General features: G+C 36.5%; 1 protein-coding gene across 1 annotated transcript; it reads right to left on the bottom strand.

The window, feature by feature from the left end:
- Positions 1 to 5,516: 5,516 nt before the first annotated feature.
- On the bottom strand, positions 5,517 to 12,215 carry LOC147853319 (antitermination NusB domain-containing protein). The gene is made up of 7 exons (XM_087333496.1): positions 11,850 to 12,215; positions 11,667 to 11,743; positions 10,416 to 10,550; positions 6,858 to 6,912; positions 6,644 to 6,731; positions 6,192 to 6,290; positions 5,517 to 5,979 (listed from the first exon to the last, which is right to left on the bottom strand). The coding sequence occupies exons 1-7, from the start codon at positions 12,167 to 12,169 to the stop codon at positions 5,872 to 5,874; spliced, it is 882 nt and encodes a 293-aa protein (XP_087189622.1). The 5' UTR covers positions 12,170 to 12,215; the 3' UTR covers positions 5,517 to 5,871.
- Positions 12,216 to 14,066: the final 1,851 nt, after the last annotated feature.

Raw genomic sequence — 14,066 nt, 5'->3', positions numbered from 1 at the left:
GAAATTGCGCAATTGAAGGGGAAATTGGGTAAAGAGTTTGACATGAAAGATCTAGGATTGTTACGATACTTTCTTGGAATTGAGGTAGCTCGTGGAGCAAAAGGAGTTGTTCTATCTCAACGAAAATATGTATTAGATATTCTCACAAAAACTAGAATGTTGGGTTGTAGGTAGCAATGGGCACGGTTTCGGCTCAAACCGAACCGAACCGTTAAACCGTGGCTTAACGGTTTATCGGTTCAAAATTAAATAATGAGTTTGGTTTGGTTTAAAGAATGAAAGTTCGGTTTGGTTTCGGTTCGGTTCGGTTTAACATTTATCGGTTTATCGGTTTATCGGTTTTATCGGTTTAACGGTTTCTATTAATTTGGTTCGGTTTATAGGTTTATAGGTTCTTACCCTAGCCCTAAATTTTCAATTTTATAAATTATACCCTTCCTAAATTTTCTATTTTATAAATTATACCCTTCTTATTTTTACTATGGACCTAATACTAGTTAGTAGTAGTAAGTACATACTACAAACTACTGTGTATCTACAGACAGACAGACACAACTATTGAACAGAAAGGATTCAGGAGGCGCACTACACAAGCGGCATTGTGCAGGCTGAGGCGGCAACCACCAATCACCACTTCCAATCACCACTTCATTGCTCTTCAGACTCCAGACTCTCCATAACACAGGTATGATCCATAACACAGGCTAAGTTTTTCCTTTTAGTTAACATGAAAAAATTGCAGTCTTCTCTTTGACTGATGAGTTGAAGATCATTTTAGACATGTATGAGAAGTAAATCATGCTCTTGATGGTGGAATTTATTATCACATCGTTTTTAATAAATTGGATTGAAACCTTATCATTTCCGGGTTTCCTCTGCATTACATTTGTATAGTGCACCATAACATATAATTCCATTGCATTTAATCGGTTTCTCACAAATTGGGCCGAACCCTTATCACTGTTCCCAGTACTTTACTTTATATTTGTATTGTATTGTGCAGCCAGAACTTCAGTGCATGGGATGTTAGTTTCATTGCGATTTACTGCTCTATGGAATTATTTATATATACAAGATTCCTCTTGACATTATCTTTATGCTTATTAGACTCGGGATTTGGCTTATGGTGCTTCATAAAATAGGTCCAAAATTCTCTCTCAGATTTAATTATAACTAAATTTGATTAAATCACATAACTTAACATCTTCCCTCACCTGCTTTTGAAAGGCCATTGGCAAGGAAATTATAAGTGTTTATGTTGGGCACTTCTCCCTTTTCTTTCATCATCTTAAATAATGCAACATCTCCTGGTTTCTCTTCTTGCTAGAAGGAATAAACAAGAAGGTTACATATATACAAGTTTGTTAACAAAACATGCTGAAGCATCTTATCATACATCCCATAAGCTTGCTTTGGAAACCCTGCTTTCACCAATGCATCAATCATTATGTTAAATGTATGGGAATTGGGAATACAGTCATATTTCTCCATCCTTTCAAAGGCTGTGACAGAAGCTTCAAGCATTCCAACATAAGCATAGACCCTGGCAATAGCTGTGAAAGCATTCGGTATCAAACTAACTTGATCCTTAACTATGTCTTCCATGAGAAATTCTATGGTCTTGAAATCCTTTGCCTCCCCAAGAATCTCAAAAAGCCACCGAGTTGAGCTAACTTAGCAATGTAACAATGTATCTTTCTATGTTAACATGTCTATCTTTCTATGTTTGCCATTAGACATAATGGTTGTTTTACTGTTCTTAGCTAACTTAGCAAACTTTCTACTTCATTTATTTTTCTCATTATAATGTATTTGAAATGTGCTAATTGAGTTCATTGAATTTTATAGGACACCATAAAATGGAATCATCATCTCAAACTGATGCTGCAATGAACTCATCTTCAATTGATGTTAGTCGTGGGTCAACAAGTAGCTCAAGACAAAGGCTACGCACATCATGGACAGATGCTCACATCATATTTTATATGGATAATGGCACACCTCGACGACGATGCCATCATTGCCATGTTTGTTGGTCTTCTACAACATCCACAGGCACTATAGCCAAACATTTAGCAGAAAAGCATCGTTTATCAAGCGACCCAGACCAAAATTCAGGTATATCACAACACATTCAATCTTCAATTGAGTCAGCTAGAGTATCTCATGTTTTAGAGAAGAAAATTGATGTTGCCATCGTGAAGTATATTGTGAAGGGAACATTGCCCCATGCACATGTGGAATCACCTGAATTTAAGGAGTTCATGCAACAAATTGTACCTGGATATCAAGTAAAGTCAAGACGCACAATTAAGCGTTCTATCCTAGAAATGTATGTGGTGTTGCGTCGTCAGGTGATAGATTTGCTATCGAAATGCCAATCAAGATTTTCCATAACATTTGATGGTTGGTCAAATAGTAGTTTGAAGGGCTTTTACTCAGTGACACTTCATTGGGTATGTCATGAAACAGCAAGGTCAAGGTCAATGTTATTGGATTTTGTGCATGTATTTCCAGGTGTTGGATCAGGGAAGCGTTGTGCACATGCCCTTTTTGCTCGACTTCGATCCTTTGATATTTCTAGTCGACTCTTAGCTACAATTTTTGATGGAGCGAGTGATGCACAAGTAGCTGCAAAAGAGTTGAGCATGTTGTTACAAGATGAGCATGGTAAGGAAATTTTGGCTCCATCACATATGTTAAGATGTATGGTTCACACTTTTCAGTTGGGTATCAAGGCAGCATTAGAGGTTATCTCACCCTCAACAGAAAAGTTGAGAACAGTGCTCCATACTATTAGATCTAGCAAGGTTCGAAGGGAAGTGTTTAGGAAGTATGCTAGGATGGTTGAGCATCATGAAAGGGAACCCCCAAGGCTCGATGTTGTTACAAGATGGAATTCTACCTTGGAAATGTTTAGGCAATCTATCAAGGATAAAGATGTATTGAACTTTACAATTTCAGATTTAACAATATCAAGTGATTTCAATGGTAATGTCTTGACCAGAGAATATTGGAGTCACATACATGCCATGGCGGAATGGCTAGATACACCGGCCGAGGTTTCTACTTTTCTGGGAGGCTCAAGATATCCTACATTATCACTAGCATCTCTAGCATATAATTGTTTACTAAATCATTGCAATCAATTTTTAGATTCTTCGCTTCCAGGATCATCTAGATTCACACAAGAGGTGCTTCAAAGAGCATCTGAGAACTGCTTGCAATATTTAATTAAGTATCAAGAATCGTTAAAGTCTATTCCATCTCGCATAGCAATGTTTCTTGATCCCAGGTAATGCTTACCTTTATATCGTACAATTATCATCATGATTTCTGATTTTTTATTTGAGTTTAAAACCGTTTTATTTGTTTGATAGATTGCCTCTTCCAAATAATCATACAGAAAGAGAGTTAGATATTAAGTTGGTTGAAAGCATGATTGAGTCCCACTATCACTCGTTCTCGAGTGATGTTGAACCACCTTCGGCTTCAACCACAATACATGAAAATGATAAGAATTCTAAAATTTGGACGTTAATGGGTGTAAATAATAAAAGTCTTATTTCCGATTCACAGTCAGAAATTCAGCACTTTATGAGACTTCCTTCGGCTAGCACGGACAAGGATCCTTTACAATGGTGGAATGATAATAAATCGGCAATGCCTTCACTATATAGGATGGCATGTGATTACCTCAGTATACCAGCATCATCAGTACCTGCTGAAGAGGCTAATTCGGCAGCAAAAATGACCTTTGATAATAGGATAAAACTACATTCATGCACTTTCAAAGCTGAAATGTGCGTTCGATCATGGATGAATGTTTTAAAAGAATGTAATGTTCAAATGTTAGATAATTTTCACATCAGTTATGCGGAACTAACAATGAATTTGGATGATCTTGTTGCTGAAGACGAGGTAATAGATTACATATTGCATGATAGTCAAAGGAAAATTAAGGTATGCATACTTGTTACTTGGTTGTTTTTTATTTGAGTCTTTACTTAAAGTATTTTTATTAATAATTACTTACTTGTTTTTATGTATTTTATATGTACAGGAATCATGTTGATTTTTGACATGTTAACGACAATAGTGGTTGCAATTGGAGATCTTCAAAGTCATTGTAATTTTTATTACATGTTGTTTACTATTTTGTTTTTAGTCGATTCTTTAAATTTGTTATTATGAATTACTTAATTCTTTTGTATATTTTATACTTTCAGGAATCCCTTATTCAAATATTGGAAACAAAAAGCTGGATTAAGTTTACATATATGGTCCTATGGATTTGGAAAATTGGAACTCTATTATATGGATTGTTGTTCTTAATTGGAATTTTGGAACTCTATTGTATGGATTTTTGTTATCATTCCAAAAAACATTTATCTTTTTATGTAATATCTTATCATGTTTCACAAATTAACAATTTTCAAAAAATGTGTTGTGAATTTCTGTTATTTTATAGTGTTCTAGTCTTTGATTTGGTACAATTTATTGTTTCGTGTTGCTTGGATTATGTCAAAACCAATTTGGTTTGGTTTGGTTTTGATGTTTGATACACTAGTTTGGTTTTGATTTTTGGTAAACCGGTTCGGTTTGGTTCTACATTTTACATAAACGGTTTGGTTTTAAATGGTTTGGTTTCTCATACCTATTAAACGGTTTGGTTTAAATGGTTTGGCTTAAATAGTTTGGTTTAAATGGCTTCAAATTTTTTAAATGGTTTGGTTTGGTTTTTATTCTGAATAACCGGTTTGGTTTGGTTTGGTTTGGTTTCAAGGTCAAGAAACCGAACCGAACCGAAACCGAACTGCGCCCATTGCTAGTTGTAGGCCCGTAGCTTCTCCAATCAACCAAAAGATGAAGCTAACTGAACTTGCAAGAGAGAAAGTTGATCGTGAAAGGTATCAAAGATTGGTAGGTCAGATGATTTATTTGACTCACACCTGTTCATATGTTTCATTTGCAATAAGTGTGGTAAGTCACGACATGCATGATCTGAGGAAAGATCATATGCATACACATACCACAGCATACATAGAAAAAAATAAGCACATAATCCTCACATTTCACTAGCACATGCATGAGCATGTTGAAATCACAAGAGATTTAACACATTAGAATAATGAAATAATGAAGGTCTACCTTAATGATTAAAGTAATTTGCTATCATGTATTGTTTGGTTGCACTCTATACGAATAAAGAACACATCAAAGAGGCGTTGCTGTTGTGGGGCTGTATTTATATTTATTACTCATATACAAGCAAAGTTCAAGTGTAGCCATATGATATGAAGTCGAAAATTGAAATCTTTACATTTGGACGATATACAAAACATAAGAGATATTACAAATCCACATGAAGAAATAAATTTTGTGAATGTGCATTTGATGTCCATACAAATAATGTTGAATACATCAGTTATGGGCGTCTGGCAGAATTATACAGACAAAGATATACTGTAAGACACCAGTACACAACCTGTTTGTGCTAATGTGTTTGCATATAATCATTTGAATAGAGATTGCTATTTTGGTTTTCATGGTGCATATCAATTTGCAAATCAATACAAACTCACTTGAGGGCATTGATGCCACCTTTTCCAAGATCAATTCCCCAAATCATTGCATAGCATGACCTTTGCGATCCATGAACCCGTCAAAGATATGCATATATTCTTCCATGTGCATGATCTTTGCGATCCATGAGCCCATCAAAGATATGCATATATTCTTTCATGTGCTGACATGTTTCAACAATGAAACGCTCTGTTCCTTCTACATAACATAATTCTCTCGTGCCTCATACATTTCCCCAGTGTCCAGTAGATTTCCTCAAACTTAGCCCCCACAAACAGACATCTCCTATTGGGTTATATCCAGAAAATATTCACTCTGAATGAAGTTTGCAAGGCAGCCATTAATGACACGATATGCACGCCCATAAGAATAGCGTTTTCCAAGCTCTACAGCCTGCATAGTGTGACTCTTCTTTCTATGTATGTATGTATGCATGCATTGATGTATGTATACATATATATATTTATGTATGTATGTATGTATGAATGTGGCAATTGTATATGCATGTGTATTTGACTACATCTTGATGTTACAGTGAGCTGCAGCATCATACGACATCATCAACATAGGAAAGATAAAAAATATAAAAAGCATCTAAAGAATACCTCGTTTATAGCAATATTTGGGGGAGTCCTCAATTTTGTCATTTCGCTCATTGCCATGTGGAGAATACATTGTTGAACTGCTGCACTACCACCAGGCTCCTGCATATAGTAACCCAGGATCTCTAGTAGCCACATAGAATTAGTTCAACTTCTACCATTTTGCAAGTTCTCTCTTTCTTATGATTCCTTCATCACAGGAACAGGATATCAATTCTCGCCAGATCATTTCTCCAAGCACAAAATAACCCCAATATAAGTAATGCAACTAAAACAAGAACCTTAAGCAATCTATATGGGAAAACGTTTCTCCTTACCATAGATACTGTTCTACATCTTGCATGGAAAAATTGAACAAACTATCTTAGTCTATGGGATGAATGAGAGCTTCTTTTATGGCAATGTGAACATGGTATATATTTCAAACAGAAATGGTCTCAATACAAAAAACTTGCCTTCCATCTTTCTGGAAGGAGATCGGTTAGTATAAGTTCATGCTCTTTCCAGCTATCTTCTGTCGCTTGAATTATCTCTTGAGCCAACCTATGCTCAAAATTATTTTTAAAAATTGATCAACAAAGTCCTCTTCTTTGAATCCAGCCTCTTGTTTTATGTAATCAATTCATCATGAAGCACAGAATTGAACAAACCAAATTATTATCTTCATACCTTAGAACGGATTTGTTGTAGACAAGTGTGATTGGGGCCGAGAGAACTGCGGCTTCTATTTCGACACAAAAATGCAAAACAAAAAGACAAAGACATCTAACTTAGCTCAGCTGTGAACAAAGTGGAATTAAAATTAGGTAAACATTCAGAGTTTGTGCATGAATACAGATTCAGAACTATTCAAAAGTTATAAATGCAGATGAGACAGTTATAATTCATTACACAGAACCATCATGAGATTCCCAATTGCAAGGCCCTCATCTTAAGAAGGAAAGAAAAAAAGAAATGGAAAACGAGCAAATATACTTAGGGTTTACCAAAAAATAAGATAGCTTTCAACTCATTTTTCATTCTTTTTTGAAGGATAGACAGAAAAACGAGAAACCTATCCAATTAATGGAGGGCTCACGCCTGATTATTTAGTCAGGAAACTGGCTATACTTGGAATTGGGACAGACCCATATGGACCTATGACACATGGGAACATGTACCAGTTTGGGAGCCTTAGGTATAATGCACCTCAATGTGTTTTGTACGTGCATGGAAGACAGGATTCCATACAACAGCCAAGGCACTTCAATTATCTGTAAATAAACAAGTAGGAGATGGTTGCTCAAGTGACAAATCAGACACCTCTTATTGGGAACATCCTTTAGCTACAAGTCTTGCTTTAAAAAGATCAAAGCTACCATCCGCATTACGCTTGACTTTGTAAATCCAATTGGTGGTAATTGAGTTTCTACCTCTAGGTAGATCACATAACTCCAAAGTGTTGTTCTTGTAGATGGACTCAAGTTTTGATTTCACAACTTCAACCCAATGATCATGTTCTAACGCATCCTCACGAGAGAGTGGCGCATCCTCAAATATTTTAAGCAATAAGAGCATGATGCACATAACGCAGTTCAGCTTGATTATTGGTTGACCGGATTTTATTTTGAAGAGGAAATGTGAGTTTCCTGTCCGTAAGGATGTTAATCAGCCATTTAGGGACTGTTCTTGCTTTCATAGAAGAGGCTTGTTCTTTCTCCGATTCCATGTCAACATCATGTTGATTAATGAACTGTAAATCAACATCATTATCAGCAATGTTCGGTGGTTCATTTTCAACAACGTTGGGCTGTTGCAAGAGATCAATTTGACCATTGTTTAGCTGCTCTACATCTCTATTTGAAGCATGTTGTTGCTGATGCAAAACCTACACGTTGCCTTCATGAGGTTGGGTTAGTCGATCACATCAAACACAACATTTTGGAGCAATGATAACAAAGTATCAAACATTTGGTTGATCAAGATTTGGCTCTTTGGAACAATACGCAAGAGTTGAGCTGCATTTTCAGCAAATATCACATCAAGGCTCATGATGATCTTACTAGTAGTGGGCTATAACAACTGACGAATATGCTTTCTTTGCTATAGCCAACAAAAATGCATAAGCCAAGCTCATGTGAGCAACATTTGGCTTGTGACCATTCCAAGCCTCATATGGAGTAATAGTGTTAAGTGCTTTTCTGGGGCATCTATTTAAAACATAGTTTCCATACACTACAACTTCCAACCCAAACATGTGAGACTGGTTTTTATCATTGAGCATGCATCTTGCCATCTCATTGAGAGATCTATTCTTTCTCTCAGCAAAACCATTTTGTTGTGGTGTGTACGGAGTGGTGCATTGATGGATAATACCTCTATCCTTCAAGACAACATTGAACTCTTGAGACATGTACTCATTCCCTCTAGCAATGCTAAAAGTAATGAGTTTATGACCACTGAGATTTTCACCTAGGTGTAAGAAGTAAGAAGTCTTTGAAGCCATGAAAAGACATTGGATTTCTCCTTCAAAGGATATACCCAAGAGTGGAGTGTCAGGTAGCATCATCAATGAATGTAAGAAAATAGTGATAACTTCCAATTGATGGAGTTCTCATTGGGTAGCATACATCACTATGTACAAGTTGAAGCTTGTGTGTGGAAAAACATTTGCATCTTTTGGAAATGAATATCTGTGCATCTTTCCTAGAATACATGAATAGAAAGAAGATTGCACCATCTCATCCTTACTAATCCGTGGAAGGCTGCTGAAATTTAAATGCCCGAATCCAGCATACCATAGTTGAAAATTTCTTTGTTTTTGGGCATCCACCGCGAATGCATTTTCGTCATCAAATTCTGATATATGTCAAGCTTGTAAAGGTTATTGAACAAGCTACCTGTTATGACAATGATATCGCCTAGCAATGGGCCTGGTTTTGGCTCAAACCGAACCGAACCGTTAAACCGTGGCTTAACAGTTTATTGGTTCGAAGATAAATAAATAGTTTCGTTTCGTTTCAAATATTACAATTCGGTTTGGTTTCAGTTCAGTTCGATTTTGAATTTCATGGTTTAACGGTTCAGGGGTTTATCGACTTATCGGTTTCAGTTAAAAATACTCTTAAATTTTCTCTAACTTTCAACTTTTAATTTTAAACCCTAGTTTTAACTTATTAAATTTTATATGCATTATATGCATAGTCTCCTTTTCATTTATGATGATCAAATTTATGATAAGTATAATCATCAGATGACCAAATTTATTATAAGTATGATGACCAAATTTATAATAAGTATGATGACCAAATTTATGATAAGTATGATCATCACAATATCATCAACATATACTAATATTTGTAGGGCTATACCTACAAGGCATGCTCCCGAACCCCCCATCTCTATGTAATGTGAAACATCGCCTATAGAGAGAGAGACTTATGAGAGTGGGTGACAATGGGCATCTTTGTTTTACTCCAACAACCCATTGGGAGACTGCACCTTTCCTAACATGGATTCATACAGTGCATAGATTCCCAAATTGCATATCTATGAGCTAAGTGCATGGTACAATGTTGAAGGCTTTTAGTAATCCAAAAAGCAGCAATAAATCCTCTCATTGTGGGCTCTGCCCTCTTTCATAAGGGGCTCGGAGGGTCAATATGTGATCCAAAGTTGTGAACCCCTTGTGAAAGCCTGCCTATCCCACTGAACGGTAGCCATTTCTCTCTATTCATATACTCAATTCTAACTCTATGATCAAGCCATATAGTTTAGCCAAGTAATGGCCAACCATGATTGTTCTATAATTGCTCGGCATCATGGGGTCTCCAATCTTCAAGTTTGGCACAACGGTATGTTCTGTCCAGCTAGTGGGGAAACCTTCAGACATAGCTCTATTAAAGATGTGTGCTCGCAACAAGAGCAAAATGTCATGGGACTGATAAAGTGCTGACCTACCAATCCATCATGATCTTGGGGAGAGTATTCGAATATTTGAATAGAATAAATAAAACTCAAATGCAATTTGTATCTACAAACTTTATCTGATTAGAGACAAAACTAGGTTTATTTCTGAATTCTATGGCCATGCAAAACCCAGATGTAGGAAAATGACAGCAGGAAAACCTTAACTGAAAAGAAAGCAAACGATTTTATATTTCTTCCTATGAAGGATAAAGTTTAACGAGAAACAAGTATGTCTTTATCAATGCATCAAAAGTTCTTGTTTAAAATTGACGGACATACCCAGCAAGGATTCTTGACGTTGATTACGGTCTAACCACTTTGCACCCTTTGCATCTTTGACAAAAATGGAATCTTCATCCTCCGATGCATACCTAAACTTTGCAAGGAGGCCTTTGGAAAAGTCTCCAGAAATTTCTACAAAAACAAAAATAGCCTAATCCTTCTCAATCTCAATATAAAAAAACTCCAATATAATAAGATATTAACGAAAACGATGGAATTCGGAAAATAATAACTGTAGAAGCAAATAAATCTAAAATCACTATACCAAAAAACTTGAGTTGTTGAGTCACAACACTAGGATAATGTGAAATTTCCTTTGGGCCTCAAGTAATCATTTTCTAGCTAAACAAAGAGAATAGATTGACAAGAATTGTAGCCATGATCATTTAATTAGCAGATTTTGATTTGGTTCATAATTCCTAAATTAAATACAACATAATTTGCTGAGAAGTCAAGCTCAACCACATTGTGTGTGATGTCTGAACATACTCATTGGATAACATGTGTGGAAGTCCACTTTTGTAATAAGCATATGGAACATGTTCTCTGTATTGGATGCATTGGATAGTAAATGATAGTTCATTCATTCTCCTATCATGATTTATTGGTTTATCATTCTTTGTGTGTACATACATCATAATATATATAAGCCAACTCTCCCCCATGTACTGTTCTCACTTGTTATGCCACTCATCTCTCCAATAATTAATCTAAGTCCTTGCTTAAGGTTACTTCGTGTGTAATTGCCTATTTTTTCCCTCACCCCCTCTCACGCAAACACATAGCTTTCTATTTTTCCACCGCATTGTACCATAATCCTCAGTAGAACTTCCTTGATATCTTTACAATATTCGTACATCATCACAATTATGTGAAATAATCAAAAGATCATGCAAATGTCGTTATACATACATCACCCATGACACATTATACTATAAATACATCATCTACAGCACCCTACAGTATAAATACATCACCCATGGCACATTACGCTTACAACATGTAATGCGTCATCTTGGCATGCATACATACATTACCTATAGCTTACATTATACATGCATCATAAAGGCTTTTATAACTGTGCATACATCATCTCTAGCACATTATACTATACATACATCTATGGCACATTATGCATACATCACCTACGGAAGATTATACATACATCTTCTGTGGCATGTTCATGCTACAAAGCAGAATTTATTTAAAACCTACTAAAGATCAAATTTGAAAATGTTTCTGATGTACCTGGTGCCTGTTTGAGTCTTTCTCGGAAGATTCTCGTCGCCTTTTGGCCAGATAGTAGCGCTGCGTATAAGATAGAGCTGGAAAGAGAACATTATGCTAACTATTTGAGTGCAGAGGAAGAAAACCCATTCGAAACCACTTGAAATAAGAAGAAATAAATAAGATGGCAGGAAAGGGTCTTACAAGGCAAGATCGCGAGAAGCTCGAGGGTTACAAATGAAGCCTCTCTCATCAAGAATAGTGTCTCCTTCAAAGCTCTTTTCAGGTATAGGATACCTCTTGCTTCCAAAGTTTTTGATACTTTTCTCTGGGGAAGAAGAAGCGGTGATCTCAGAAAACGATGGTTTGGCAAGACTTAGGGCTTGAGTGGTAGCCATAGGAGGAGCTGCCTGACAGAGAGGTTTCCTTCTTGCATGATGTCTGGAAGGAGGAAAACTGAAAGGGGCAAACATAGACTTTGTGGCTATGGCGTCCAGGCAACACAAATCCTGCAAAGACTGCATTTTTTCTGAGCAGAATCAAGAGGACTCAGCCTTCCGCACACTGCCTCTGCCTTTATGTATGTTTATCTCAATCATAGTATGAACCATACGTGCATTCGCATTCGAGCATGTTTCAATCATTCGGCTATGGTAAATACATACATACCATACTTTTGTTTTCTTTATTTATTATAAGATATGTGTTTTTTAGGTAAGAATGTTGAGGTAAATAATATAATAATAATAATAAACACGTATGTTTTCATAACATACGCATTCGTTTCAAACGCATGAAACGAATGTTTGCAGATGCATTCGACTGTATTACGTACTATGAGATTCTCAATGACGAAATATTGCAATATTGCAAAGAATACAGTACTTTTTGGTATTTACCAACATACCCCTCCTTGATCTTTTCTGAATATTTACCGAAATACCCCTCCTAGCTTTTTGTGAATATTTAACCACCAATACCTCTCCTGGATATTATGAGTATTTTCAGAGTACACCCCTCCTAGCTCTTTATTGGTACATATTTACCAAACCCCCCAAAAACCACAAACTACTATTTCTAGAAATAGAGTTTGTTTGAGTTTGAGGACCTAATTGAACTGACTGGTCTGCACCTTTCTCGTAACCAAGGCCCTATTTCTAGTAATAGAGTTTGTCAAAGTTTCAAGACCTAGTTGGACTGATTGGTCGACACCTTTCTTGTAACCAAGGCAAGGCGTCAATTTCCAAATCTGCACTTAGAAGACAAGTTCCCTATCACTCCAGAAAGTTCCTTGAGAAGTTATGGGAGGTCATATATTGTATTGTTAATTCATTAAAATTCCATCTGCGGGATGCATGACATGTTGACGCAAAGTTATGCATGTGCATGTGAAATGTGAGCAGGACCAATGGAGACTTGAACGAAAGATGATGGGTTGTGAACTTGAATTGTTGTGTTGGAGATTTTAGGCTACCCATTGATATTTGGTTTAATGTACAGAGGATTAGTGGTTTTTGACTCTATATTCAAACATAAATTTCATCTATGAGAAAACCATACCTCATAATAATTACCCCATTGCTAAAAACATTACTTCTAGCTTTATATGTGCAAGGTTAAAATCTTGTCTTACAAGAATACATCTAAGTGGCATATTAGGCCTATATATTCATCTTATTATTTATTCCCTACCCAACTGTTAAGAGGAGGAGAAGGTTGGATAAGGAGATTGGTCGAGGAGGAGAAGTTTGGAGCAAGTAATTACCCTATTGGTAAATACAATACTTCTCGCTTTATATGTGCAAGGTTGGAATCTTGTCTTACAAGATTACATGTAAGTGGCACGTGGGGCCTATATACTCATATTATTATTTTATTCCCTATCCAAGTGTTAGAGAAGGAGAAGGTTGGAGGTGGAGAAGGCTCCAAGTGGAAGGGGAAGGGGAAGGTGAAGGGTTGAGGAGGAACCTAGAGAAGAAGGATCGAGGTGGATGGTGACGGCTCAAGATGGAGAAGGTTACACAAGGAGAATGTTGGACGAGGAGAACATAACTTGGGAGAAGGAGAACATTGGAGGGGGAGAAGACTCCAACATCTCACCCACTGATTGAAATCACGCTCCGAAAGATCCAGCATGAACCTAGCGACAAACTCTTCTTGTCTACATTGTGAGTTTTGCATGAACCTATCGACCAACGCAATGCCTTCGTTGCCTCTTGAAGTCGGTGGTCTCTAATGGCTTCTTGATTTGTTACTCCAAGCTCATTCGAGGTTTTGATAAGGCATGCACCTTGATCCAAAATTCAACCCCAACAATGAGGTCTCCTCTACCTTTTACAAGTTTTAAGAGGGCTCTTGCCAAAATAGTAAGTTACTTATGTAGCACTTGACTATGAGACTCAATTGACACATATGGACATA

The sequence above is a fragment of the Azolla caroliniana genome, unplaced genomic scaffold (genome assembly GCF_043228905.1).
Source record: "Azolla caroliniana isolate FFs.n. ecotype wild unplaced genomic scaffold, voAzoCaro1.0.p SCAF_17, whole genome shotgun sequence".
Classification (NCBI taxonomy): Eukaryota; Viridiplantae; Streptophyta; class Polypodiopsida; order Salviniales; family Salviniaceae; genus Azolla; species Azolla caroliniana.
This window is presented reverse-complemented; position numbering and strand designations above follow the sequence as displayed.